A 27,089-nucleotide genomic window follows, 5' to 3' on the forward strand; every position below is an offset into this window, starting at 1 on the left:
GGTCACAAAGTAAGACCCTGTCTCCAGAGTGCAGGTACGTCGGTCTGTGAGAGGCCGCTGTAGTTACTCCATTTGCGGCTAAGACACTGGTGGTGAGGATCTGAGTTACTCCATAGCTGCTCCTGGCCTGGGTAGGTGTGGTGGAGTCTCGGGCTGCTTATTGGCAGTGAGGTGGGCGTGGCAAGCGGGGCATCAGAACGACTCTGCGCAGGCGCCAAGCTCACTGGTTCCCATGGCGACGAGGACCCACGCGCCCCAACGGCTTAGCAACTGTTCTGTCCCAGACTTTGGTCAGGCCACTGGAGTCCGTCAGTTTCCCCATTCCGACTGCTGCCCAAAGCCAAACGAATCCTGGCCCACGGCATGGGCGACCTGGAGCTGCTGCTGCCTGGGGAGGCTGATGTGCTGGTGCGGGGCCTGCACAGCTTCCAGCTCCGGGAGATGGGATCCGAAGGGTGAGGCAGGGGCAACAGGTGGGGTCTCCCGGTCCTTTAGTGGAGGACCTTGGAACTGACATTGGAGAAGGGGGTGCCCAATGTGGAGGGAGCTCCAGGTGGGAGGCAAAGCTCTTTGAGACAGAAGTGTATGGCTTCCGACGCCCCTCTGGCCTCAGGGCTGGATCACATAGATGAGTAGATCCAGCCCCGACCCTCACTCCTGTTGTACATTTGAACACCCGATACACACCCCATCCCTTCGGGGCAGGTGGAATAAGCAGCATGAGAACCTGGAGAAGCTGAACATGCAAGCCATCCTTGACGCCACTGTTAGCCAGGGTGAGCCCATCCAGGAACTGCTGGTCACCCACGGGAAGGTATGTCAAGATCACGGATTCTGCCTTCGTACTACTCTATCTCTTGGGGACACTGGGCACCTGCTCTTCCTTCTGGCCTGGTATGCCTGTCATTCCTAAGTGGGAAAGAAGAATGTGTTAGGTTTCTTGACCTGTAGTCCAGGCTGCTGTTAGTTCCCTCTTTCTGCCCCCGTGTGTGGGGATTGCAGGCAGGAGTCACGATGCCTGGCTACATTGCCTATTATATCCTAGGTGGATGCCAGGATTAATCAGAGAGACAGCTGTGGGTTCTAGACCAGCATAGGCTGTAGGGGGAGCCCCCAAGTGCTAACGTCACCCTGAACTGACTGTGAGACCAAAGGAGAGCCTCACTAAAGAGCAAGGGGGGTTTTCAAAATGGGAAAAGTAGCCTTTCTGACATAAGAGGAGAAACCAGGAAGATGCCTGTGTTGTTGGTTATTTTTGCTCTTTTGCGGGGGGGGGGGGGGGGGGGGGTAGAAGGGAGGCTGCCAACCATCTCCCAAATTAATCACACACGGAGGCCTATTCTTACTTATAAATGCCCAGCCACAGCTTTGCTTGTTTCTTGCCAGCTTTTCTTAACCTAAATTAATCCACCTACCGTTTTCCGTTGGGCTTTTCCCATTCTCTTACTCCGTGGCTGGCTGTGTAGCTGGGTGACTGGCCCCTGATGTCTTCCTCCTTCTCTGGCCACTTCTTTGATCTTTCCTCCTCCTTTTTTTTCTCCTTCTATTTATTCTCTCTGCCTGCCAGCCCTGCCTATCCTTTCTCCTGCTTCGTTATTGGCCATTCAGGTCCTTATTAGACCATCGGGTGTTTTAGACAGGCACAGTAACACAGAGTTAAACAAATGCAACATAAACAAAAATAACACACCTTAGAATAATATTCTACGACATGCCTTGCTGGAGGAGGGGCCAAGGGTGGCACTTTTGTGCAGAAAGGGGTTTCCCTGCAAGAAAAAGGCAGAGCCGGGCACTAGGGGGTGGTCTAGGAATAGGGGGCGGTAAAAGGTCTAAGTGTGAGGCCACAGCACACAGCACCTTGGCAGGCCAGGTGACAAAGGCCAGCGTGAGGACATGAAGAGGAGGGTTGGCCTGGGAGAGATGCCTAGGTAGAGAGGATGAGCTAAGGTGCAGGAGGAGCAGTACAGGTCACTCGCAGGACACGTGGCTGATGTCCCCTCAGAGATACGGAAGCAACCGGAAATGAAGGTCTACAGTACAGCGGGGACTTCGGGGGCACTTTGGAACCTGGGGAGTCTAAGGGTCCAAGAGAGCTGGAGAGCTAACCTGGGCTAAAGCAGGGACAGGAGAGCTGTGAGGCCAAGGTAGGTCCAGTTCATCTCTATTCCTCCCCTGCCCCTCCCAGATCCCAACACTGGTGGAGGAGCTGATTGCTGTGGAGATGTGGAAACAGAAGGTATTCCCGGTCCTGTGCAAGCTAGAGGATTTCAAGCCCCAGAATACTTTCCCCATATACATGGTGGTGAGCTGCGCCTTCAGAGGGTCCTGAACCATGAATGATAGCCGCCAGCCCCTGTCCCTCCCTCACAGCCCAGCCCTGTCCTCTTTGGCAGGTACACCATGAGGCCTCCATCATCAATCTTCTAGAGACGGTGTTCTTCCACAAGGTGAAGCATTATCCCGGCCAAGAGGCCACTTCTGTGGGCCAGCACCTGGTGAGGTACACCTGTGGGGAAGGGTATCAAGTACTAAACTAGCCCCTCCCTGGACCCCAGGAGGTGTGTGAGTCAGCAGATGACAAGGTATTGGACCTCGTGGACTATTGCCACCGAAAGCTGATACTGCTGGTGGCCCGGAACGGCTGTGGTGACCCATCTGAGGAGGAACGGCCCCAGGACAGTACCCCTATGCAAGTAAGCGAAGGTTTCCTGGAGGTGGCAAACCCCTGAAGTGGGTGCTCTCAGGCCTCCACAGGCGGGGTGAGTCTGTGTGTCTCTGTTCCCACCACCAGGAGCTGCAGAAACAGGCCGAGATGATGGAATTCGAGATCTCACTGAAAGCCCTCTCGGTCCTCCGCTACATCACAGATTGCGTGGATAGGTGGGCCACCCTCCGGGGCCTGGGGAATATGATAAAAGGCCACAAGACTAGGCCTGTAGCTTCTGCTGACCCCTCTTCCTCCTACCCCTAGCCTTTCCCTGAGTACCTTGAACCGCATGCTCAGTACTCACAACTTGCCCTGCCTCCTGGTGGAGCTGCTGGAGCACAGTCCCTGGAGCCGGCGGGAAGGAGGTAAGGCCTTCTCCCACCTGCCTACGATTAACTGGCTGCTTCCAGAACATCCTTCAGGGTTAATGGAAGTGGACAGCCCGACAGCGTGCGCATTGAGGATCCCGGGATGCCTCACCCAAAATGGGGCTAGATTTTTGACTCTGAGGCCGGCAAGTCCTGTGGACTCACCTTGTTCTGACAAGTCTGGTGGGCCAGGTTTCTAACCTTGCCAGGCAGCTGTTCTCAGTCCTCCAATCCACACACAAAGAGAATGCATGCAACGCCTACATCCAGTGAGCTGCTTCTCCTCCCCAGGCAAGCTGCAGCAATTTGAGAATGGCCGCTGGCAGACAGTGGCCCCCTCAGAGCAGCAAAGGCTGAACAAGCTGGATGGGCAAGTGTGGATCTCGCTGTACAACCTGCTGCTCAGCCCTGAGGCCCAAGCCCGATACTGCCTTACCAGCTTCGTGAAGGGACAGCTGCTTAAGGTGAGGCGCTCAGTGACCCTCCCCATCCCCACCGCCACCCCCCGCCCCACCCCCGCCCCACCCCCACTGCCTCCCTGCCCGCCCCTGTCCTCTTTCCATAATTGGGCTTCAGGTGACCTGAGAACTGGTGAGCCGTAAACCCTCCGAGTGCCCCCAGCCCAACTTAGGGACTGGGTGTTTCTTGACCCTCTGGCCGGAACCTGTTTCCCAACGGCCTTCCCTGGATACCTTGCAGCTTCAGGCCTTCCTCACGGATACACTGCTTGACCAGCTGCCCAACCTGGCCGACCTGAAGGGTTTCCTGGCCCAGCTGGCCCTGGCTGAAACCCAGCCCCCTAAGAAGGACCTAGTGTTGGAACAGGTAGGCACCTAGAAAGGTAGTTGCTCGGGACCGTGGTCCACTTTGCCAGCTCCTTGCTCTCCTCTCCATTGCGTTCTCTTAGATCCCAGAAATCTGGGATCGGCTGGAGCGGGAGAACAAAGGCAAATGGCAGGCTATCGCTAAGCACCAGCTGCAGCACGTGTTCAACCCCTCAGATCAGGATCTTCGCCGGCAGGCCCAGAGGTAGGCATAGGCCAGGGTGGGGGTGCTTCCGGGCGCCGACCGGTCAGGTCCATTCAGCTCTTCTGGGGGGGCCTCCCCGCCAGGTGGGCTGAAACCTACAGGCTGGACGTCCTAGAGGCCATAGCTCCAGAGAGGCCCCGCTGTGCTTACTGTAATGCGGAGGCCTCCAAGCGCTGCTCCAGATGCCAGAGTGTGTGGTATTGCTGCAGGTAAGGGGATCCTAGGACCTTAGTCCCCCTAAGCTCCAACGCTGGGTCCCCCCACAAGCACTGTCATCCTCATGCAACCCACCCCCTGCAGGGAGTGCCAAGTCAAGCACTGGGAGAAGCACGCAAAGACGTGCGTTCTGGCAGCCCAAGGGGACAGAGCCAAGTGAAGGCTGCCGCAGCCGAGGGCCGACGGAGGAGCTCACCCAGAATGTGACTCTGAGCCTCAGGAGCTCTGCCTGGTCCCTGTCAGACCTCAATTTCCCTGGTGGTGAGCCCCGCTGAGTCAAGTAAAGCTGCAAACCACCACCACCCGACGTACACACAAGCAAAGACTCTTCACTTCCTGCCCCACCCAGCGAATGCGCAGAGAACAGAACTCGGCCGCAGCATCAGTAAACTGGCAGGCAGGGTTGGGGGGGCGTAAGCAAGGGCCGGATGTGGAGACCCTCTTCCTTTATCAGAGTAAAACGGACTCGTGAAATGAATGCATCCGTGTGGCGCTTTGCAGTTGTCGCTGGGGCCGGGGGAGGGGAGATGGAGCGAAGACTGGAAGACTGGGAAGGGGCTCTTTGGAAGCGCCCACCCCTGTGCCCCGCCCCGCCCACAAGTCCACACTGTCAGCTCGCCTCGGTTTCCATTGCGTTCTCCTCCGCTCTTTTCCCGCCGCCCTGCCTTGATCCTGGGGGCGGTGCCGAAGCGGCGGCCCGCCCTGCGACCTCGCCCGCCAGCGTCCAGTCCGGTGGAGCCCCGGCCTGACCGGGCCATGTCGGCGGAGCCAGAGCTCATTGAACTACGGGAGCTGGCACCGTCTGGGCGCATCGGCCCTGGCCGTACCCGGCTGGAGCGTGCCAACGCTCTGCGCATCGCGCCGTGCACGGCACGCAATCCGTCCCAGCAGCACGTCCCCGGTCGTGGCCACCGCTTCCAGCCTGCTGGTCCCACCACGCACACGTGGTGCGACCTCTGTGGAGACTTCATCTGGGGCGTCGTGCGCAAGGGCCTCCAGTGCGCGCGTGAGTAGCGGCCCCGCACAGTCAGCCATCACGGAACGGGAGGTCAAAGGCAGCTCGTGGCTGTGGGTCAAGGCGCAGCGGAGGGGGTCAGCAGTGATGATCCAGCAGAGCAGGTCCGGTTACCTTGCCCCATCAGGGAGCGTGTTTAAGAAAATGGTTTATCACTTGTCACACTTGGTCCGTGGCTGGCGCACAGATGGGCAGAGGCAATTGCCTGTGAGGAACAAGGCGCTGTTTTCAAGTTCGTCCGTCTTTAAAGCGCTTGGACCCTTGAAAAGCCTTTGCGCCTACTTGCCCTGAGCCTACATTCCGAGGCCCGCCTCTTCCCAACGATTGGCTCACTGTGTTCCCCTCCAGATTCTTGGGTGACTTCACCCACATATGATAGGGGGCCAGAAAAAGTTAGAGCCTTGGTTGGGTGCCTTGTAAGTAGGAATTTTATTGAATCTTTAGTCAAGGTTTGTTTTGAGTCAGAGATCCAGAGGCTAAAACATGGAACACAATCACACACACAGAGGTCCTTCTGACCCCCTGGGAATTACCAGCAAACAGAAGTTACACTCACTCAGGATACGTTGTCCCCTCCGATCTCCTGTGTCTAGATCTCCTCAGACTTGAGTTCATTGTTGAAAGTGGACCTTAGGCATTGAGGGTTTGTTGTTTTGTTTTGTTTTGCCAGTTGTTTTGAGACAGCTCTGGCTGGCCTGTAACTCTATTCAGACCAGGATGTGACCGAGATCGACCTGCCTCTGCTTCCCAAATTCCGATGTATAGCTGAAGTTGAGAATCAGTGCTTTGAGCCAAATAGGAACTTAAGGTTGGCACTGTAAGTCTGTGCGTGCCTAGAGCTCATCTCATTCACTACGTGAGTCGGTCACAAATTCAGCTAGTGAAATACAGCAATTTGTGTCAGCTAGCACACGGGAGCCAGGGCTGTGATACTGCAACATTCCCAAGAGAAATAAAGACGCTCTGAGGTGAGAAACAGGACAGTTTGGGTGTTTGACCGATGAGGGAATCAAATGTAAGTGTAGGGTTTGCTTCAAACAACGGGATGAACAGTGGTAACGTCTGCTGCTGAGATAGGAACCCGGGGGTGGGTTGAAGTCGAAGAAAAGTGAAATTTTGGCCACGTACATTTGAAATCTTTATTAGACATTAACGTGAAGGCACTACATGTAGGATCTATTCTAAAGAGGCAAATCAGTGCCACCTTGGATCTGGATCAGGTGAGTGTAGACAGAGCTGGGACAGTACCCGGGTGAGAAACCTGGGCACAACTGTTAGTCCTGGGGGCCGAGACAGCACCGATGAAGGGTCTAGCAAGGAGCTGCAGAGAGGAAAGAAGAAAACCTGGCAGTGACTGCTGTCCCCAGGAGTCAGAGGGAGCAGGCAACACATGTTAAGGATATAACGATCCTAGTAATGTATACAGAAGGCAAAACATTAGATGTGTGCATTGGGCGTTGCCATGTGTCTGTAATCCTGGCACTGGAGCAGTTGGAGGCAGGAGGATCACCGAGTTCAAGGTTACCATTTGAGGCTAACCTGAACTACATGAGACCCTTTCTCAAAAAACAAAATAGGCTTGTATAAACAAGAGAAGAGGCAGATGACAAATAGAGGAAGTCGCAAATTAAACGCTTTTGTTTTCAAGTTCGTGGCAAAGTGAAGAAGTAGATGTGCGGTAGGCAAACGCAAGCGCCGAGCGGGATTAGATCTCTAACCTCCCCAGGCCTACAGCCACTTTCCAGAGGTGCTAGAATCTGCGCAGCAGTGGGCGGGCGGTCACGAACTTGGGAAAAGCCGGTGCGGCCCCAGTCTGTCGGGCAGAGGCTCCCCCGGTCTGCGGGTCACTTCGCGGGGCTCCTCCGCCTCACGGCCAGCCCTTTCTGCAGACTGCAAGTTCACCTGCCATTACCGCTGCCGTGCGCTCGTCTGCCTGGACTGCTGCGGGCCCCGAGACCTGGGCTGGGACCCCGCACTGGAAAGGGACACGAACGTGGTGAGCATGGGGTCGGGGAGTGTGGGCGGGGAGGGGGCCCGGGACTCGTCCGCCCTCGGCGGAGGGCTTAGTCCGGGCGCCGCACACAGCGAACATCCCAGTTATCGACCTCCCGGCATCAGAGAGGTTGCTTCTGCCCGTGGGGTTGTCAGGAGCTGACTCCACGCAAAAGCCACGGCCCACAAACCCGCGGCCCCGAAGGCGCGCCCTGGCACGCTGCAGCGCACTTTTCACACCCCACTTCCGGCCCTGAGGCCACGCCGGTGCACATGCGCACACGCCCCGACACCGCCCTCTGGGAGGTGGGGCCGGGGAGGCGGAGCCGGGTTGAGATGCCTGGGCGATGAGGTCATTCCCCGTCGCGCTGTGTCCCCGCCCCTCGCCGTGCCCCCGCCCCTCGCCCCCCATGACACCAGCGGAGATTCTGGTTGTCTACGTCTCAGTCCTAACGGTCGTCGCGCGGCGCAGGCCTCGGCGCAAGCGCGTACAGACACGCTCACACTCACGCACGCGCCCGGGGCGGTGGTTGGAGGCTCCCCGCGCAGTGGACGAGGGATCGGGCGGGCACGGCGAGGATGGGCGAGGCTGAGACGCCTTCCTTCGAAATGACCTGGAGCAGCACGACCAGCAGTGGCTACTGCAGCCAGGAGGACTCGGACTCGGAGCTCGAGCAGTACTTCACGGCGCGCACCTCGCTGGTGCGCAGGCCGCGCCGGGACCAGGTGGGAGCCGGGGGAGCCGGGCACCGCCGGCGGGCGAGGGCGGTCGCTGGAATCCCGCCCCTCCCCGCTAAGTTGCGGCGTGGAGCGGTAGTGATGGGCAGCCTCCCCGCCTCTCCGTGAGCCTCCCGGCGGGTCCGGACGAAAACCGGCCCGGGAAAAGGTGTGTCGGGCTCTCTGCTCCGAGTAGAAGCTCGGTTCCAGCGCGCCGGTCCGGAGTTACCCAGGCTTCCCTGGCTTGCGGTCACAGACTGGTTGAGCGAGGGGAAGCAGCTCTGAAGCTTGGGTGGACCAGAGGCGGGCGTTATTCATCCATGACTAAAGCCAGCCTCAGCCCAAACCGGCGTCTTGGTTTCGCATTTGGGCACTCCTACTCCCTCCCTGGGGGAAATAAGGAAGTGGAGGAGGAGTCCGCCGGGAAGTGAGAAGTTTGTTTGGGAGGTGACTCTGTCCCTTCCATTTTCAGTCTTGGATCAGCTAGACTAGTCCCCAGCCATTGCTGGGCCAACTCTGCTACCAGCTGCTGGAAAGTGGACCATTTTCCGGTCTTCCTTCCAGGGTGGAACTTTGGAGGGGTTTGGGGAATATAGTTAAGAGGGCCCTCACTTTGGACTTTAAGCATTAGGAACATTTTACCCATAGGGAGCAGGAAGACTATAAAATGCCCCGAGAAGGATATCTACTTGAAGACAGCAAGTGTGGTACCAGGGCAGCTGAATCTCTAGAGTCTCCTAGATGTACCAAATTATCACAGACTTTCCAGGGAATATCGTGATTGGGACTACCAACCTCAGATAAGTTGTTCTTGAGCCAGAATACCTCAGAAGAATACCTCAGGGGCCAGGGCATCAGGAAAGTGAGGTGGAGACCGAAGCTTAGGAACCTTAGCAGCAAAGGAGAATTCCTTATTTGGGCCAAAAAAAAAATTGTTGTCTGTGGTGTTGTAGGAAAGATTTGACACACATTTCTTACAGATGGGCTGCTACTTGACACCCCCAAAACCTTAATTCAGACTGTACATTCAATGTGGACCCCTGGGACTGACTCCATGCCACTCAGCCCGAGTCCTCTTCTATTACAGAAAGGTGGAAAAAACACAAGATAGTAGCCAGCTGAAAATATATAAAGAATTGTTAAAAAGCCGCAGAAGTTTGTAGCAAGCTCAGTTGGAGAGTCCTTAGCTAGCTTGCATGAAAGCCTGGCTTCCATCCACAGCACCATTAATGAACAAATAAATACAAATAAATGAAGCCAAGAAGTCCCAAAGGGTAAATAAAGTAGAATCATGAGTGCTTGCCCAGCATGTGTGAGGCTGTGGGTTCAATCCCCAGCTGAGACCTTGTGAGACCTTCTCCTGGGACAAGGCATTGGTCAGTGGCAATCCCCGCTGCTTTTGTTCCAACCAGGACCTTTCTGATGTCAACAGGAAGTAAGACTGAGGCAGTGAGGTCAAGTGAGTGTGAGTTTGGTAGGGGAAAACCAATTCCGAGTCCCGCCTGCTCTGACCCACAGCAAAACCCCAGTCCCTGAAGCTAAAGTCTTCAGGCTAACTTTCCAGACAGCAAGGGGAAGAGCAGCCTGCTTGGTAGGACGTCCTCTGCCAGAAAGGTGCCCAAACACCTCTGGCAGATTGGAACCTGGCTTAACACTGCTTTTTGTGTGGCTTGAGTCAAGGGTAAATGGTATGTCACAGTGATTTCCTCCCTGTGTGAGATGTGGTGGGGCTGGCCCCACGGAACCCACTAAGGCATGTTAACATGGAGACCACCTTTCCCCTCCTGCCCACGGTAGTTGGACTACTGATGTGTATCAGCTCCCATGCTTCCGACCCTGCAGTGGTCATGTTTGTGCTGATACAAAGTGGGAGAGTGGGCTGCCTTCTCCAGAACAAACTGACCCAACTAGTGTTCTGGGATCAGTTATGCAGTTGAGATGTGCTTTGAATTTTATTGGGGGGTGCATACTGGGGATTGAAGGGCAGGCCTTTCACGTCCTAGGCAAGTACTCTGTCACTTCTATCCCCAAGAAGTGTTTTTACTTTAAACAGCATCCTCCCTAATGGTCCTTCAGGGCTTCCTGGCCCCTTGCCATGCACCTTTATTTGTCTTTATTTCTGTAATGTTGTTAGGGGCCACAACTGTTGCTGAGCGCGCTCTCTCTCTCTCTCTCTCTCTCTCTCTCTCTCTCACACACACACACACACACACACACACACACACACACACACACCCCGCAGCAGACGAAGCAGAAAGCCTTTCTTTGCCATCTCCTTGGGACGGTGATGGGTGCAAGGTGTGTGGGTTTGGTGACAGAACCAAAGTCAAGATCCAAGGGGTGTTCCGGCTTTTTTTCTTTCCCTCCAAAAAAGCCTTGCACTTATTAAGGGCCCTGTATCCATGTTGGTCTGTCTTTTAGGATGAGCCTGTACAGCGGGAGACACCCGATCTTTCTCAGACTGAGACTGAGCAGAAGATCAAGGATTACAATGGCCAGATCAACAGCAACCTCTTCATGAGCCTGGTGAGTTGACTGCTCAGGCGAGGAGTGTGGGGAGGAGCAGAGCCCGCTTTATGCCACATGGCCAGAGTCGTAGCCAAAGTGTTCTTGGTTGGCCACGCAGTGATCTATGCATACCTGGCCCAGCCCCCGGTGGACTCAACCCTAGCCTCTTCCATCTGCAGGAGAACTTGCCGTCCTAGTATGGTTTTTCTTTCTCTTTTTTAGAACAAGGATGGCTCCTACACAGGCTTCATCAAGGTGCAGCTGAAACTGGTACGTCCTGTCTCAGTGCCTTCCAGCAAGAAACCACCTTCTTTACAGGACGCCCGGCGGGGCACAGGGCGGAGCACAGCTGTGAGGCGCCGCACCTCCTTTTACTTGCCTAAGGATGCTATTAAGCACTTGCATGTTCTGTCACGAACACGGGCACGTGAGGTCATTGAGGCCTTGCTTCGCAAATTCATGGTAGTAGATGATCCTCGCAAGTTTGCACTCTTTGAACGAACTGAACGCCATGGCCAAGGTAGGTTTCCCATCGCAGCTCTCCCTGTGTAAGGGTATATATCGCATATCTGTGCACTCGGGCTGGGCATCTCAGCCTGTTTCTAATTCTTTATCCTTTTCCCTCTGCCTGACCTCCAGTGTACTTCCGGAAACTGTCAGACGATGAACAGCCCTTGAAGCTCCGGCTTCTTGCAGGGCCTAGTGAGAAGGCCCTGAGCTTTGTCCTGAAAGAGAATGACTCTGGGGAGGTGAATGTGAGTACACAGTCTATTTTCTTACCACTAGACAGAGCTGGTAGATGGACTCCAGTGAGGGCTTCAGGAGAACTGGGCTAGAGAACAAGCCCTGCACAAAGCTCTCCATATGCAGGACCTGGGATGACAGTGGAGGGAGGCTTCCCGGACCCTCCAGCCAGGGTCAGAGCCCAGTCCAAGACACTGGGAAGAAGCTGAATCTAGTGGTTCATGCTTGCAGTTGAGGTACTTGGGAGCTGAGACAGGAGGATTGCTAGGAGTTTGGGGTCAGTCTGGGCCACAAAAACAAGCTAGGAAGATTTGTCCTAGTGCTCTGTTGTTTCCTGGTATGGAAAGTCCTCCAAAGATCGAGGGATTGACTCATGGTGAGCCAAGACAAGTTCAGAGCTACACAGGATGGCCTTAGAGACGGCTCAGCAGTTAAGAGTACTTGCTGCTTTTTCAAAGACGCAAGTTCTGTTCGGAGCACCCATTTTGGATGGCCCACTTCTAAGTACAACTCCAGATCCAAAGGATTTGACTTCCTCTTCTGGCTTCAGAGGGTTCCTATACTTATGTGCAGATAACCCCACACAGACACACACATACACAAAATTAAAACAATGGGCTAGAAAGATGGTTCAGTGGTTAAAAGCACTTATTGCTTGTGCAGAGGACCCAGATTAGGTTCTTAGTAGCATCCACATAGAGGCTTACAGCTATCCATAATTCTAGACCATGTACACAGTGCACATAATATGCCCACAGGCAAAACACTCATACACAATTTTTTTATGTGTATGAATTTTTGCCTGCATGTATATATGTGTACATATGTGTACTCATGTCCATAGAAGTCAGAAGAAGGTATTAGCTCCCCTGGAACTAGAGTTACAGATGATTAGAAGCCACCATGTGAGTGCTGGGAATTAAACTCTGATCCTCTGCAAGAGCAGCCACTGAACCATCTCTCCATCCCCTAAAAATAAATCTTAAAGAGAAGAGCTTCACAGGTGTAACTGGAACCAGGAAGGCCTTCTTTGAAGCATTAAGACTTTTTACCAGCTAGAACTGGTGGCACAGGCCTGTAGTCTCATCTGCTTGGGAAGCTAAAGCCAAGAGTATTGCCTGAAGTTCAAGACCAGACTGGGGTACATCAAAAAACCACTCTTGCTGGGCGATGGTGGCACATACCTTTAATCCCAGCACTCGGGAAGCAGAGGCAGGCGGATCTCTGTGAGTTCGAGGCCAGCCTGGTCTCCAAAGCGAGTTCCAGGAAAGGCGCAAAGCTACACAGAGAAACCCTGTCTTGAAAAACAAAAAGAAAAAGAAAAAAACAAAAACAAAAAAAGCAAGTTGAGGAGGAAAGGGTTTATTTGGCTTACACTTCCACATCATAGAAGTCAGGACAGGAACTCAAACAGGGCAGGAACCTGGAGGCAGGAGCTGATGGCAGAAGCTATGGAGGGTGCTGCTTACTGGCTTGCTCCTCCTGGCTTGCTGTGCCTGCTTACAGAACCCAGGACCACCGGCCCAGGAGTGGTACCACCCACAATGGGCTGAGTCCTTCCCCATCAATCACTAATTAAGAAAATGTCCTTCAGCTGGATCTTATGGAGGCATTTTCTCAAGGTTTGCTCCTTTCAGATAACTCTAGTTTGTGTCAAGTTGACCTAAAACTAGCCAGCACAATTCAGTTCCCACTAATGCGAAAGAAAAGACTTTAGTGTATGGCCCAGTGGTAAGAATATATGGTTGGCATGCATAAAGCCCAGCAGCAAGAGAAAAAAGTCAGGGGTGGGTAAAAACGGGCTGCCTGGGAATGTAGCTTTGGAATAAAGAAAAATGGAGCTTGCTTCATTTATGAGACCCTGGGTTTGATTCATAGCCCATTGTATTGGGGGGATGGGACGCACAACAGTAGATATTTGAGAACATCCTGATTTTTTTGTCCCTCTATGAGGTAACTATTTTGTAGGTTCTGTCTGCTATGCAGACTGCTCATGAGGATCCCAGAACAGACTATTTAGAGCCTAACATCAGCCTAGCACAGTGATACATACTGTAGTCGTAGCATTCAGGAAGCAGAGAAGGAAAATCACAAATTTGGGCTGGGCTACATAGCAAGTTCAGGGCCAGCCTTTGATTTGTGGCAAGACTGTGACTCAAAAAAACAACAGAAAAGGGGGCTAAAGAGTTGGCTTAGTGGTTATGAGCATGTGTTGCTCTTACAGAGGACCTGGGTTTGATTCTCACAACCATCTGTTTGTGACTCCAGTCCTGAGGGATCTGATGCCCTCTTCTGACCTCCATGTGGCACCAGACATACACATACACATTGTGTGTGTGTATAAACACCCATACACATAAAAGAATTAAAAACAATAACAAAACCAAAACAGGTAAAGTTGGGGAATGAAAAAGAAGGTAGTATCAGGAAGCCCAGTCCTAAGTTGTGGACCATGAGGCACTAGTCTCTAAGGAGGGTCTGCCGACTTAGCCATTTCTTGCTGTGGCCCATCTCTCTCTCCTCTGCCCCTCTGCAGTGGGATGCCTTCAGCATGCCTGAACTGCACAATTTCCTACGTATCCTGCAGCGGGAAGAAGAGGAACACCTCCGACAGATCCTGCAGAAGTATTCTCGGTGCCGCCAGAAGATCCAGGAAGCCTTGCATGCCTGCCCTTTGGGGTGACCTTTCGTGTCCCTGGGTGGCAGGAGGAAAATAGGCAATGCGAAGAGCGTGCCGTGTGAGTGTGATAGGGCCCGTGGGGCCTGAGGAATGAGTGTGCGTGGAGGTTCTCCTCTGCTAAGGGAATGAGCCCAGAGACAAGGGAAGGAGCTGGCCCTCTACCAGGGGGTCTCGTGGGGCATGGCTTTGCAGCCCTCTGCCCTCGTATACTGGGTCATACTCTGGGTAGCTGCTCCAGGCTTTCATCAGGGTCTCAGCCGTGAGAATCTTAGAGACTCTACAAACAGAACCAGGTTATGTTTGCAGGGCTGAGAGCCCTTATCTATGGAGAAAGATTGTTCTGGGTGGTGAATAAGTCTCAGGGTAGCCAGTCAGAGCCCAGGGTACCTGCTCAGAATAATACAGGCGTTACGGTAGGGTCTGTTTCCTCTTACAGTGCCTTATGACTTATACACATCCCCTGAGGTCAGGGAAGGCTGGCAAGTCCAGCCACAACGCCTCAGCGCCGCCTCTAAGGAAGATGTTGCTGAACCAGACCCACTTCTTGTTTGCCAAAGCCAGAGTCTCCCTCAGATAGTTTTGATGGAAGTGTATGAATGTATGTAATGCTTTGTGGCCTCAACTGAATGCCTCCTGTGGGGAAAGGGATGGGGGTGTGACAGTCATCATCAGGGCCTGAGACCTGAGAGAATTGGCTGAATAAAGATTTAAGAATTTTTCTGGTTTTGGACTCTGTAGATGTGGGCCCACAGTCAGGGCAGGACCTAATGAGAATGACTGCCAACAGTGATGGACACACACACACACAGTGCATCCTTTCCACGGTCACAGTGGGACCAATGTTAGGAGATCTATGCCTATGGATTTGGGTATCTGTCAACACTGGGGCCCAGGTCATGGTGGAGACAAGAATAAACTACAGGTAGAGCACACGGGAACTATTTCTCTCAGTTAGTGCCTCAGAGAAACCATAGCAATAACCCCTTCACCAAATAACTACCTGAATACAAAACAACATTCCACACGCTACAGGGTACAGCTGCTAACCAATTCTTGTTTTCCTGAAGTGTGTTATCTGGTACATTTACAACACTTAATTTAACCTCAAATGTAGTCATAAGAAATTTGACCAAAAAGTTTTCAAAGATATTTTGGCCCCTTGCATAGCTGCTCCTGCTTTAATCCCAGCATTTAGGAGGCAGAAGCAGGTGGACATGAGTTTGAAGCCAGCCTGTTATACACAGCAGGTTCCAGGCCAGCTAAGGCCACATAGTGAGACCTTGTCTCAAGAAAACGAAAGACATTTAGCGAGTTCCTTAATTTCCTTATGTACAAAGGTAACCACTGCAAAAACAGTTGTGAAAACAAGCTAAATGTATCCTAGCCTGAGGCAGGCCTAAAGTCCCTTTGGGGGTGGCGGGGTGACCTAATTGAGTATTGCCACTGGGCCCAAGTGTTGGGCGTCAGGGACTTTGGGACACTCCTACCCGGCCCGACCTTAAAGTCCATAACAACACATTACCTCCGCTTTTCGGGGAGGGAGCTGGCCCAGCTGACCCTCGGGACCCAAAGCCTTCTGGGACCTGGAGGCAGCGCATCCTGGGGTGTTCATCCTCCGAGGGTGCCCATTGGTTGGACTTTACAGACTGACGAGCTCTTCAGCCACTCAGAGGAAGCAGCGTGCAGGGCGGGCGGAAGCGGAAGTGAGGTTTCCGTGGAGACAGCGGAGCCTGCGGAAGGCGGCGGCGGCGGCGGCACCTGTGAGTGGAGGCTGGGGCAGGGCATGGTCGCGCCCGCCGCACTGTGAGAGCGGAGCGGCCGCTGGGTCCGCCATGCGCCCGCGGCGCTGACATGGGCGCCAGCGGCTCCAAAGCTCGGGGCCTCTGGCCCTTTGCCTCCACCCCGGGGGGCGGCGGCCCCGAAGCGGCAGGCGCCGAGCAGTCTTTGGTGCGGTCTCGAACCCGAGCGGTGCCCCCCTTCGTATTCACGCGCCGCGGGTAAGGGCATGGGTGTCTGCCTTGGGGAGGACAGCCGGGAGCGAGGAACGCCCCCACCCCCGTTTCATTCAGGACGACTGTCATGTTTTGGGTCCCCATCAGAGCGAAGGGAGGGGAAAAGCAAGTGGCGTGCCGCTCCTGACAGCCCAGAAGGTCTCTTTAGAGAAGAGTTGGCTGAGCCTTGTCCCTTGGGTAGAAGCTCTCCCATAATCCCGCAAAGACGGTCTCTGGGAGTCTTAAAATCTTCGTTTCATCCAGCTCAGCCTGCAAATTAAAGACATTTAGGTACCTCTTACTCTTCTAAGCCTTAATCCAAGGGGGAAATGACCTTCTGTTTGGGTGTCTTGCTCTCCCCACAGTGAAGTTGGACCTCTGAGAGTAATTGTCTGTTAAAGCAGAGCCAGGCTTCAGTGCTGAAGGTGAGGCCACCGAACAAAAGGCCCTCGCCCAGTTGGGTTCTCTAGACCTGGAGCACTAACCCTCTTTTTCCCCAGGGGCTCACACAGAACGGCCTGGACCTAGTGGGCTCCTAGGGACTAACACTCCCTGTAACGGGAATTTGACCGTAAACACCAGAAAGACCCAACCAACAGCGTGGATTAGGCCGTACCAACCAGCTGGGAATGAGCGGGAGTTAGTGCAGCCTTCCTGGCTCAAACATCCACGGTCTTGGTCTTTGGCTCTGAACTAGCCGTCTTTAGAAGTGAGACCACTATGCCCAGGCCCCACTTTATAAGCTCCATATGAAGGGCCTGCCACTGAATAGTTACCCTTGGGGAACAGACCAGCGATAAGAATTGGCTTTGGTTGCCTAAACAGTGTGCCCTGAGAAGACCTCCTGTGAGTGTGATGGTAACGGTGACATTGCTGACCTTTCCACTTTTCTATGGCTCCAAGCACCAAGCAAAGAGCCCTTCGGGCACACTAACTAGTCTTCCCCCAAGATTAAGATCGTGCCTCTTCATCTGCGGTTCAGCCCACTTCCCTGTGGTCGGTGGCCTTGGCCATGACCAGGTGTGAGACTCCAGCCCAGCCTGATTCCTTTTCTACACAGCTCCATGTTCTATGATGAAGACGGGGATCTGGCTCACGAGTTCTATGAGGAGACAATCGTCACCAAGAATGGGCAGAAGCGAGCCAAGCTGAGGCGGGTCCATAAGAATCTGATTCCTCAGGTGAGGGGCTGGGCGGCGCCATAACCTCCATCAGTGCCTCAGCATGGACTAGATGGGGCTGCCTGGGGGAGGAGCTGGGAGGGTGCCTGGCATCGAGGCCTGAGCTGCTCTTCACTAGGCTCTGTTTCCATGGCAGGGCATCGTGAAGCTGGATCCCCCCCGAATCCACGTGGATTTCCCTGTGATCCTCTATGAAATGTGAGCCTGTGGCATGGCAGACACAAGCACCCACTGCCCCAGCAAGAAACTCCCAGGCTCAAGGTGTAGCTTCCATTCAGGAGTCCAGGCTGGTGCCACAACCCCGAATAAACTAAACTCCGTTGGCCCAGAACCGTCAGTTGTGAAAGGGGCAGTCCCTCAGTGTTAACTGGTGTTGGTTTATGTCTGAACAGTAAGTGGCCGGTGGCTGGTGAGGGCTAATGGCAGAATCGCCGGCCCATTTCCCAGCCACTTGTGGGAGAAGCATGGCGGGGCATATGCTGGTCAGGAATGCCTGGTTCCTCGTTCCTTGCCTGACCTGCTTTCTTCCAAGCTTGCCTAGGGCCCAGCCCTCCTAGAAGCTACAGCACGTTACAAGCAGAGTCTGCCTTCTTCCAGCCCTGGGCTCTAGGGGCTGTACCCAGGTGGGAACTTCCTTCCCTCACTTCCCCGTGCCCCTAGTCAGAGCATTTCAGCCGTTTGCTACCTCGATTCCTCCTGTATGGACAGAGACTGGGGATAGGACCAGCCTCAGTCTTCCTGCCTACCTGCCATGTGTCCCCACTCTGAGATGGACAGTTTGCTGGCCGTTAAATAAGACGGGGACCAGCGTAGGAGGCTTCTCCTATCACCCAGAGCTGGACTGATCTCTCTTGATTTCAACCAGTTGCGCTCCCCCAAGTTGAGAGGGTGCCGGCCGGGGTCAGGACAGGCCGTGGATGCCTGTGCCTGTGGGGACTGGCCCCACACCACATATTCTGTCTAATCTCGTCTTTGCACCAGTCCCACCCATCCCCAGCTGCGGGGGAGGGGCTGTCCACCACCCAGCGGTAAGAAGCCACACACACACACACCCGGGGCTGGTGCCAGTAGCTATGAGGAGCCCATCACCCCTTCTACAGTATCTTCACCTCTTCAGGGTCAGTTAAGGGAAAGTACTGGAGCTCCTTGGTAAGGATCAGAAGAAGGGAAAAATACAGAAAAGGGGTAATTAAAATGTGAAGGTTTGTAAATAGTCTAGACTATGATAATGTTGGGGCAGAGTCTGATTTCTATATAGAGATGGCTTTAAAAAAAAAAAATCCTTATTTGTGGAAGCTCCGGGCTTCTAGACTGTGGGAAATGGCTTGGGGAGGGTGGTCCCCAGCATAGGAAGACTGTTGTGTTATTTGTTCAATTTCAATAAAATTATTTGTAGACCCTGCACATGAGAGTGCCTTCCAGTGAAGCTTTAACACCCAATTTCTAGACTGCTGCTTAGCTGCTTAGGTAGGCCTCTGGCCCTGGACGCTGCCAGGCTGGCAAGCCCCCCCTCTAGGCGCCAGTGGTAAGTCCAAACATTGCCTGTAGCAATACCAGCCATGGCCAACAGGTGGCTGTGTTCACACACCATCTCCAGCCCTCTCAAGGTTCTGGGAGCGGCTCACCTGTCGTGCTGGGACCCTTGTGGAGATTTGCTCAGCTGCCTTACCTAAGGGGTGAGTGTGACCATACATAGCTGTGGGATAGTTCTCGTCCCAACACTACCATATTATCTCAAGTGAGGTTACAGCTTAAGCCCCATGGACCTCAAAGTGCCAGCTCCAGTTGAACAGCAACCAGACACTTCCCACCAGGCCCTTGGCCTCCTACCAGGCTCTGGAGTCCACACTCACCTGCCTCTTCCCAGTTAGCCATGGGTCAGATGAGCTCAGGCTTCTGCTGCAGCTGCTGTTGTAAGGCTCTGTCGACCCAGTACTTCCTCAGCTCTCTGCTGCCAATGCACATTCTGCCTACACCTCTCAGGGTATTCTGTGAGCAGGTTCTCTGCTAGGCCTAGCCTTTGGCCATAAGCTCTAGAACTTCCAATTAGGAAGGAGGAATTCATCAACCCAGGGTCAGGGCAGTTGGCCTTGAATTGCTGCAGGGCTGGAACTTGTCAAGTCTCCAGAAGGATCACCCTGGGTAGCCTAGACTCCCAGTTCTGTGGACTGATTTCCATCCCCTGTAATAAGTCAGGCTTAAGGCCCCTTGGTCAGGGCGTCCTGTTCAGGGGCCAAGGCTCCCCATATCAGACAGTGTCCTATCTCCTACACCACCATCCTGCCCGGGGGAACTCCCTGTTCTGGACCTGCTTAGCTGACCCCAAAGCTATAAACAATAGAGGCGTCAGGGCAGAGTTTCCCCACTCCATCCCATCCGGCTGGGCTGGGCTCACTTCCTTCCTGCTGGCTGCCTAAGGAAGTGTCCCTGCCCTGGACAGTCTGGCCTGGCCTTTGTTTTCCCGGGGGTCCCCACCCTTGGTGCTTCCTAGACTTTTGTCCCTTACGAAGCCAGCACAGCGGTTCAGGGGTGCTCCTGGGGAGTACCGCAGGCTAGGCTCTACCCCCAGCTGCCATACAGCTCGTTATTAGCAGAGGGACTCCCTAGCACTGGGGAGGCGAGCCACTTGGGTTCTGAGGGGTGGGTGGTTCAGGGTGATTTGAGAGCTAGTCTTCAGGGGCTCCTATTGTGAGCTCCCTCTCCCACAGGGGCACACTGAAGTGTAAGAAGCCTCTTACCCCAAAGAGCCTCCTAGGTCCTGCCCCTCCACACACACACACCCCACTCCCATATCACACAGGCACAGACATCAACACATTGTCACATTGTCGTCTTTGACATACTTCAGATACTTCCGCTCTCAATGGAAAAAAAACTGACTCAGTTACTGGAAGACCCCACCCCACCCAGGTTTCCCCCTCACACGAGATGGTTTCCTTCTTTGGCACCTGCCCTAGGGGACCTAAACAACCCAGCAAACAGTGTGACTCCCATGAATACGCCACTTGGTTTCCCCTCACTACTGGACTGGCGATGATTGAAACTTCAAGGAGATGAGCGCCTGACCCTAGGCCCAGATCCTTCCTGTCACCTGCCACAACTCCTGGGTCCAGATCCTACTCAGAGGAAGGGTGCAAAGGGCAGCCAGCCAGCAAGGGAAACAGGGTCAAGGGGCTCTCCTCCCCCGCCCCTGTTCCTGTCCCTTTCCGCCCAGAGGGGCAGCAGGAAGTGAGGAGAAAGGGCAGGGATGGGAGGCGGGAGTGGGTGGGAAGGAATGGGGTTTATCAAACCCCCAGCAGGCTGCCCATAGGGCAGCAGCTGGTGCAAGTAGCCTGGCTGGAGAGACCCACCTCAGGAAGAAGGGAGCTCCCACTACAGGTGAGCCCAGAGAAGACCACATAAAGCTGGTCTTAGCGCTGCCATAGATGCGCTTGGCGCTCCCTGGCTTTCAGGCATGCGGGCGGGCAAGGGGCTGGCAGCGAGATGCCTGCGGGATGCCTGCGGGCTTTCGGGGAGCTGAGTGGGGCCGTGGAGAGCACGAGACGAGGGAACTGCTCTAAGCCTGCTCCCTGCCAGAAGGGGATTGCAAGGCAGAAGCGTTCAGAAGATGGAATAGAGGCACTTGGGGAGCCTCTGCAGCCTCCTTTCCACAAAGTCCGGCCTGAAACTCGTGCGAATTGCACTTTATTTGGAGTTGAGTGGGAGTCCCCCTATGGACAACCGTCCCACCTTCACCTCGCCGCAGAGACGGGACCCGAGAGAATCCAGGGGATTGGCCTGCCCTGGTGTGGATCCGGAGAAGGCGGGCGGGTAGACCACTCTCCTCTTAGGCCAGGCTGAACCTCAGCCCCTCTGGCGACTCAGCTATCCACCCCTGGTTACCAGGACAACGGCTGTGTCGGCTTTGCCAGAGGAGGGCTCCGAGGCCTCCTAGGCCCCCTCCTCTAGACAGGCAAGGGGCGGGGCTTCCCTCTGACCACAAACTAGCGTAGGCAATCTAGGATCCGAGAAGGCGGATCACTAATGTCCCAAGAGGCTCCGGATCCACTCAGGTCAAAATCTCTTACACTACACAAAGGGCCCACACTGCTAGAGTCCAGAGTCAGGCATGTGGGACTGACTTCGCAGCTACCCCTAGTTAAGGCCTCGGCCATAAGCCTTTTTATTCCACATGCCGCCGCCACCCCCTCCGCGCGCGCCGGCCCGCCCCATCTAGTATTCTGTCCCTTTAAGAGGCCGGCTGCGCAGAGTGGATTGGTCCACTGGAGACAGACTGCGGGGGTACGACCTCAGGCTGGCTCGCTCTGGCGACGGAGACTCTAGCGGGGATCCCGATCCCAAGAGGCATCAGATCTCAGATAGACGACTGTGTTCCTCTACAGAAGATCTGAGGGTCCTCGAACTCGAAACGCAACACTGGAAGAAAGGAAGGCGAAAACACCCTCCCCACGAGGCCGCAAATCCTGCCGTCGGCCCACCTCCGAGGCTAGATTCTTAAAGGGCCCGCGGGCCTCGGGGCGGAGCCAGCAGAGGCTCGAGCTGGGGCAGTGCTTGGGCGAAGGGCCGGAGCGGGCTTGGCTGGTACCAGGATGGCGGCGGCCCTGGCGTGGGTTCTGGTGGCGCCTGGTGCGAGGTGAGGGCGGGCGTTGCAAGCCTGGTGACTCTCTCCCTGTGAGCTGGGCTCTGCATCTCTAGGGGAGCCTTCATAAATGACCCAGGGACCCCACCCCCACTCGGGTGAACTCTGGCCCCACGTGCGGGGCGGGGGCGGGGTCCCGCACAAAGACCAGGAGGAATACCCTCCACTCGGGACCCCTTGTGCTGGGGAGTGAAGATGTAGGCTGGTCGCGAGGGCTCGCACAGAATCTCGGTGGCTGTGGAGAGCACCGCGGAGCGGAGTCCGCTGCCCCTTTGTCCCCCGGGCGCCTACTCCAAGCCAGGGACAGTGTCGGTGCCCAAGACTTAAGTCCTAACAGCCTCACTCTTGTGCTTGGAGCGTGGTCGCACGGATGCCAGTTCCTCTGCAGTGTTGATAAGAGCGTCTCAGCGTCTGTATGCATTGTGCCCAAATGCTGACCCTTCTCTGAATCGAGAGCTCTTAATGTGGGGTGGGGGCCTGCAGGGTGGAGCTTGGGTTCACGGTGTTCTAAAACAATGTGCTGTGTGCTATGTAGCCGTGTAAGTGACTCTGGCTGTGAGTCTGTAGCCTAACTCGTCCCGTTTCCAGAAGGGACACAGACCCAAAGGAGACTCTTGCCCAGCCACAGGCCGCTCCAGAAAGGACTCTGGTTTGGGTAGAGTACCTAGGGTCTCTTGCCTACCCTTCAGTAGCCTGCTAGCTCTCCAACCTGTTCGTTACAGGCTTGGCAGTCTGAGCAGGACCGTGGTGTGCGGCACAGTGTGTGTCTGGGGAGTGTGGATGGGATTACGGCGCACATCTCGGAGTTCTCTAATTTGTTCTCTTCCCCCCCCCACTTCCTTCAGTTCCTGAGCTGCTCCCAGGCAGGTGACACTTGCCGTAGCCCCCAGCATGCGGGCAGGACTGGGTCCCATCATCACACTGGCCCTAGCGCTGGAGGTAACATGGGCCGTGGATCTTAAGCCCACAGTGCCGCCCATCTTCACTGGCCGACCCTTTGTGGTCGCGTGGAATGTGCCCACACAAGAATGTGCCCCACGCCACAAAGTGCCCCTGGACCTTAGGGCCTTCGATGTGGAGGCCTCACCTAATGAGGGCTTTGTCAACCAGAATATCACCACCTTCTACTACGACCGTCTAGGCCTGTATCCACGTTTTGATGCGGCTGGGATGTCCGTGCATGGTGGTGTGCCTCAGAACGGCAGCCTCTGTGCACACCTGCCCATGCTGAAGGAATCTGTGGAGCGCTACATTCACACCCAGGAACCTGGGGGGCTGGCGGTCATTGACTGGGAGGAATGGAGGCCTGTATGGGTGCGAAACTGGCAGGAAAAGGATGTGTACCGACAGTCTTCGCGCCAGCTGGTGGCCAGTCGACACCCTGACTGGCCAACAGACCGAATAGTGAAACAGGCACAGTATGAGTTTGAGTTCGCTGCTCGGCAGTTCATGTTGAATACACTACGTTACGTCAAGGCGGTCCGACCTCAGCACCTCTGGGGCTTCTACCTCTTCCCCGACTGCTACAATCATGATTATGTACAGAACCGGGAGAGCTACACAGGCCGCTGTCCTGACGTGGAAGTGGCGCGCAATGACCAGCTGGCCTGGCTCTGGGCCGAGAGCACGGCTCTCTTTCCCTCTGTGTACCTGGATGAGTCGCTGGCTTCCTCCGTACACAGCCGCAACTTTGTCAGTTTCCGTGTGCAGGAGGCCCTGCGTGTGGCGCACACCCACCATGCACACCACGCTCTCCCGGTGTACGTCTTCACCCGCCCCACGTACACCCGAGGACTCAAAGGACTTAGTCAGGTAATGTATGTGTCCCAGGGCGCTGCCCCTGCCTTCCCCGAGAGCCACTGCATGCTTGGGTTATCGGGGCAAACGTGCTAGAGCTCACTGCCTGTTCCACATCTCTGAGTCCTGTGGAAGGGTGATGTCACCCGCAGTCTGTAGATAAGACTGAGGTCCGGAGAATTAGCCCAGAGCCTCTAGAAAGTCTGTGAAAAGGTGCACAGAATCCAGGCCAGTCGCCCTGACTTTGGAGTCAGAATGAATGTGTGCCCCTGCCGTTGTGGGCTAATATGTGCTCTTGGCTTTGGAGAGGAAGGTTCAACATGAGGGTGGAAACGGGAAACCAAAGCAGCTGCTGCCTGGAGGCATCCGGGGCAAGGCCGCACTACGGCCAGCAGGTTAGGCCAGGCCTGCCCCTCTTCTCCTGTCTGGTGTCAGTCTCCCTCAGTAATCATCCCTTCCCACACAGATGGACCTCATCTCTACCATCGGCGAGAGTGCAGCCCTGGGCTCAGCTGGTGTCATTTTCTGGGGCGACTCAGTGTATGCTTCAAGTATGGTAAGAGAGACCTCCCCAGCCTGCCAAACCGGTGGGAAATTCATACTCTGACTTCCACGCTCACCTTGTTATACAGACTGAGTCCAGCTTGTCTGTGGCCTAAGCATGAAGGCTTTGCCCTTGAACCCAATGGAGAAGAAGGGAATCCCCCCCACACCCCGTTTCCAGGAAAAGGAAATGCTGTCCTGAACAGCTAGAGTTCCATCCTTCCTCATCTGCACAGCTGGGTTCCAGTCTGTCTCCACCCCACTTCTCACTAGGGACAGGGGACTGTAACTGTGTATATGATGTGCGCGAATGGATACAGATAAGTGTGCCAAGGATGAGGTTCAGCAAGAGCACTTGTCTAGTCTAGGGTTCCAACTCCACTACTGCCAAAAGAGATGCTGTTTCTATCAGGGCTTTGGGCTGAGGCGGCTAACATCTGATGCTCACCTGTTAATCTTGGCCTCTTCCTCCAGGAGACCTGCCAGTACCTCAAGAATTACCTAACACAGCTGCTGGTCCCCTACGTGGTCAATGTGTCCTGGGCCACCCAGTACTGCAGTTGGACCCAGTGCCACGGCCATGGGCGCTGTGTGCGCCGCAACCCCAGCGCCAACACCTTCCTGCACCTCAGTGCCAGCAGCTTCCGCCTAGTACCTGGCCGGACCCCTGATGAACCCCAGCTTCGACCTGAGGGGGAGCTCAGCGACACCGACCTCAGCTACCTGAAGACACACTTTCGCTGCCAGTGCTATTTAGGCTGGGGTGGCGAGCAGTGCCAATGGGACCATAAGCAGGCGACTAGAAGTGACAGTAGAGCCTGGGCTGGGTCCCACGTCACCAGTCTGCTGGCTTTGGTAGCCGTGGCCTTTACCTGGACCTCATAAGGGGGGGTCTTCCTCCCCCTTTCCCCCGCTCCGGGATATCAGTCCAGCTGGCCTCTGGCACAAGGATCTGGGCATGAGAAGCCTGTTAGAGGGTAGACAAATGAATCTGGCGTGGGCAGAGCCCCTGGGATGCCTAGCAGGCATCCATCCCAGCTGTCACCCCCCTGTTCTAAGGGGGAGAGAAGAATCCTCTCATCTTGCCAGAGGAGGAGGAGGATGCAGCTAGGCCAGGGAGGGCCTGACTCTACTCCCCTGCTCCTGGGTAGTTTATAATTTTGGGGTCTCTTTTGTAAATTAAATATAAAACAACTTCTGTGCTTGGTTTTTCTCCTTCTGGGCTACTGTGTGTGCGAGAGAGCCCAGGGTTGTCCATGAGGATAAGCTCAGCTCTGAGTCCCTCAGCTGTGTGTTGGCTCTGGCCTAAGGAAGCAGACTCACCGACTCTGCTGAGGCAGGACCCACTAGAGGAGGGTTTACACTCTACCCTAACACCAATCTCACTCTATCTTGATAGGAATGGAGTTGGGCCCACCAGTGTGTGACTGATAAAGCCAGCCTCTCCCAAAAACCCCAGGCTGGGCCAACACCAGCTTTCTTACCTCAGCCACCCACGGAGAAAGAGGAAGTGTTGCTCAATCTTCCCGGATGTCCTATAGACAAGGGCATTTCTGTCCCCAAGGGCAGTGGGCTCTTGTCACGTGCCCCTCTCGCCATCTGCCACAGCCTTCCCTTGGGTCTGAGATGTCAATCTTGAGCGTCAGTCCCTGTCACCGTGTGGATGCATGATGGAGCTGTTGGGGACTATCCTGCTCTGGGGAGCGGGGTCACTCCAAAGGTCAGCTTTGGAGCCAGGACATGAAAATATATACGTTCCGTGGCAGAGCACTTGCCTGGCGTGTGTGAAAGCCCTGGGATTGAGCACTAGCACCATATATATACACATGGGAATGAGAAACCACTCCTGCCCCTGGGACAAACAGAGTGTCAGTGATGACTCAGCCCTGCCCTCAGACTTAGTGGCTCCCATGATCAGCTTGCACTTGGGTCCTGAGTTCACTCACCAGAACCAGAAAGAACAGCCAACAACCATGTTGAGGTTTGAAAGGGATGTGGAGGACCAGGTGATGACATACACCTATTGTAATCCTGTAACTTGGGAGGTAAAGGCAGGAAGATCAGGAGTTCAAGCCCAGCCTTGGCTAGGAGGCCAGCCTGAGCTATATGGGTATAGCTCATATAGCTCCGGTATATATCTTAAAAGAGGAGCCTGCCGGTGGTGGCACATGCTTTTAATCCCAGCACTCGGGAGGCAGAGGCAGGTGAATCACTGAGTTCGAGACCAGTCTGGTCTACAAAGTAAGTTCCAGGACAGCCAGGGCTACATGGAGAAACCCTGTCTTGGGGAAAAAAAGAAAAAAAAAGCCAGGAATAGGGCTCAGTGCGTAAAAGGCACTCGCCGTCAAGCCGGATGACCTGAGCTTGATCCCTGGTACAAAACTGACTCCCTAGACTTGCCCTCTGACCTCCATACACACCTTGTGGCACCCATGAGCACACATACATACATACATACACACACACATACATACATACATACATACATACATACATACATAAAACCTTAAAAGACTTGTGAGATGAGAGTCTCACTGTGCAGCCCTGGCCAGCTTAGCACTCACTCTGTAGATGAGGCTGGTCTTGAACTCACAGAGATCCACCTGCCTCTACCTCCCATGCACTGGGATTGCATGCATGTGCCACCATCCAGACTTACTAATTTTAAAATCTGAAGAAAGAGGAAAGACCAAAAATAATGGAGTTCAACAAAGGAGGGTAAAGACTAGGGGAACTCCTGTCTCCTCCACACCTGTGATTTCCAACACACGGGGACGGGTGCTGAGAACTGAACTCCGGGCCTCTGGAAGAGCAGCAAGTGTTCTTAACCATGAACCCATTCTCCGGACCCATTCTCCAGATATATATATGACAGGCCGTGGTGGTGCCCCCCTTTAATCCCAGCACTCGGGAGGCAGAAGCAGGCAGGTCTTTATGAGTTCAAGGCCAGCCTGGTCTACAG

At 54.7% G+C, this 27,089-nt stretch overlaps 4 protein-coding genes and 1 long non-coding RNA gene across 8 annotated transcripts; 4 read left to right on the plus strand and 1 right to left on the minus strand.

Moving 5' to 3' along the window:
- The first annotated feature begins 225 nt into the window (after positions 1 to 225).
- Positions 226 to 4,798, plus strand: Zmynd10 (zinc finger MYND-type containing 10). The gene is made up of 12 exons (XM_006978361.4): positions 226 to 455; positions 706 to 814; positions 2,186 to 2,302; positions 2,394 to 2,447; positions 2,556 to 2,693; positions 2,792 to 2,880; positions 2,972 to 3,072; positions 3,367 to 3,539; positions 3,775 to 3,900; positions 3,983 to 4,104; positions 4,188 to 4,313; positions 4,405 to 4,798. The coding sequence occupies exons 1-12, from the start codon at positions 364 to 366 to the stop codon at positions 4,478 to 4,480; spliced, it is 1,323 nt and encodes a 440-aa protein (XP_006978423.1). The 5' UTR covers positions 226 to 363; the 3' UTR covers positions 4,481 to 4,798.
- Positions 4,798 to 14,694, plus strand: Rassf1 (Ras association domain family member 1). 3 transcript variants are annotated; one of them, XM_006978359.4, is made up of 6 exons: positions 4,798 to 5,326; positions 7,225 to 7,331; positions 10,466 to 10,570; positions 10,775 to 11,072; positions 11,192 to 11,307; positions 13,833 to 14,694. In XM_006978359.4, exons 1-6 carry the CDS (start codon positions 4,798 to 4,800, stop codon positions 13,977 to 13,979), a joined length of 1,302 nt encoding a protein of 433 aa, XP_006978421.4. In that variant the 3' UTR covers positions 13,980 to 14,694. The 3 variants fall into 3 exon arrangements, with proteins under 3 accessions (XP_006978421.4, XP_076433116.1, XP_006978422.1); XM_076577001.1 differs by lacking the exon at positions 4,798 to 5,326 and adding an exon at positions 6,911 to 7,082; XM_006978360.4 differs by lacking the exons at positions 4,798 to 5,326; positions 7,225 to 7,331 and adding an exon at positions 7,768 to 8,053.
- Positions 12,643 to 19,480, minus strand: LOC121830988 (uncharacterized). The gene is made up of 2 exons (XR_006074364.2): positions 19,002 to 19,480; positions 12,643 to 16,237 (listed from the first exon to the last, which is right to left on the minus strand). It is a non-coding gene; the product is annotated as an uncharacterized LOC121830988 (long non-coding RNA).
- On the plus strand, positions 15,828 to 18,552 carry Tusc2 (tumor suppressor 2, mitochondrial calcium regulator). Its single transcript, XM_006978358.3, has 3 exons — positions 15,828 to 15,973; positions 17,028 to 17,148; positions 17,285 to 18,552. The coding sequence occupies exons 1-3, from the start codon at positions 15,828 to 15,830 to the stop codon at positions 17,348 to 17,350; spliced, it is 333 nt and encodes a 110-aa protein (XP_006978420.1). The 3' UTR covers positions 17,351 to 18,552.
- Positions 19,481 to 20,402: 922 nt separating the features above from the next.
- Positions 20,403 to 25,325, plus strand: Hyal2 (hyaluronidase 2). 2 transcript variants are annotated; one of them, XM_006978357.4, is made up of 4 exons: positions 20,403 to 20,526; positions 22,633 to 23,599; positions 24,051 to 24,140; positions 24,602 to 25,325. In XM_006978357.4, the coding sequence occupies exons 2-4, from the start codon at positions 22,679 to 22,681 to the stop codon at positions 25,010 to 25,012; spliced, it is 1,422 nt and encodes a 473-aa protein (XP_006978419.1). In that variant the 5' UTR covers positions 20,403 to 20,526; positions 22,633 to 22,678; the 3' UTR covers positions 25,013 to 25,325. The 2 variants fall into 2 exon arrangements, with proteins under 2 accessions (XP_006978419.1, XP_006978418.1); XM_006978356.4 differs by lacking the exon at positions 20,403 to 20,526 and adding an exon at positions 21,642 to 21,781.
- Positions 25,326 to 27,089: the final 1,764 nt, after the last annotated feature.

This window comes from Peromyscus maniculatus, chromosome 7 (genome assembly GCF_049852395.1).
Source record: "Peromyscus maniculatus bairdii isolate BWxNUB_F1_BW_parent chromosome 7, HU_Pman_BW_mat_3.1, whole genome shotgun sequence".
Lineage (NCBI taxonomy): Eukaryota > Metazoa > Chordata > Mammalia > Rodentia > Cricetidae > Peromyscus > Peromyscus maniculatus.

Bases quoted from the DNA above. Each gene is read 5' to 3' on its own strand.
- Tusc2 (XM_006978358.3), top strand. From the start codon at position 15,828: ATGGGCGCCAGCGGCTCCAAAGCTCGGGGCCTCTGGCCCTTTGCCTCC. The intron at 15,974-17,027 runs GTAAGGGCATGG...TTTTCTACACAG, and splicing joins TTCGTATTCACGCGCCGCGG to CTCCATGTTCTATGATGAAG. The intron at 17,149-17,284 runs GTGAGGGGCTGG...TTTCCATGGCAG, and splicing joins ATAAGAATCTGATTCCTCAG to GGCATCGTGAAGCTGGATCC.
- Zmynd10 (XM_006978361.4), top strand. From the start codon at position 364: ATGGGCGACCTGGAGCTGCTGCTGCCTGGGGAGGCTGATGTGCTGGTG. The intron at 815-2,185 runs GTATGTCAAGAT...TGCCCCTCCCAG, and splicing joins TGCTGGTCACCCACGGGAAG to ATCCCAACACTGGTGGAGGA. The intron at 2,881-2,971 runs GTGGGCCACCCT...TCCTACCCCTAG, and splicing joins ATCACAGATTGCGTGGATAG to CCTTTCCCTGAGTACCTTGA.
- Hyal2 (XM_006978357.4), top strand. From the start codon at position 22,679: ATGCGGGCAGGACTGGGTCCCATCATCACACTGGCCCTAGCGCTGGAG. The intron at 23,600-24,050 runs GTAATGTATGTG...CTTCCCACACAG, and splicing joins GACTCAAAGGACTTAGTCAG to ATGGACCTCATCTCTACCAT. The intron at 24,141-24,601 runs GTAAGAGAGACC...CTCTTCCTCCAG, and splicing joins CAGTGTATGCTTCAAGTATG to GAGACCTGCCAGTACCTCAA.
- Rassf1 (XM_006978359.4), top strand. From the start codon at position 4,798: ATGCATCCGTGTGGCGCTTTGCAGTTGTCGCTGGGGCCGGGGGAGGGG. The intron at 7,332-10,465 runs GTGAGCATGGGG...TCTGTCTTTTAG, and splicing joins TGGAAAGGGACACGAACGTG to GATGAGCCTGTACAGCGGGA. The intron at 10,571-10,774 runs GTGAGTTGACTG...TCTCTTTTTTAG, and splicing joins GCAACCTCTTCATGAGCCTG to AACAAGGATGGCTCCTACAC.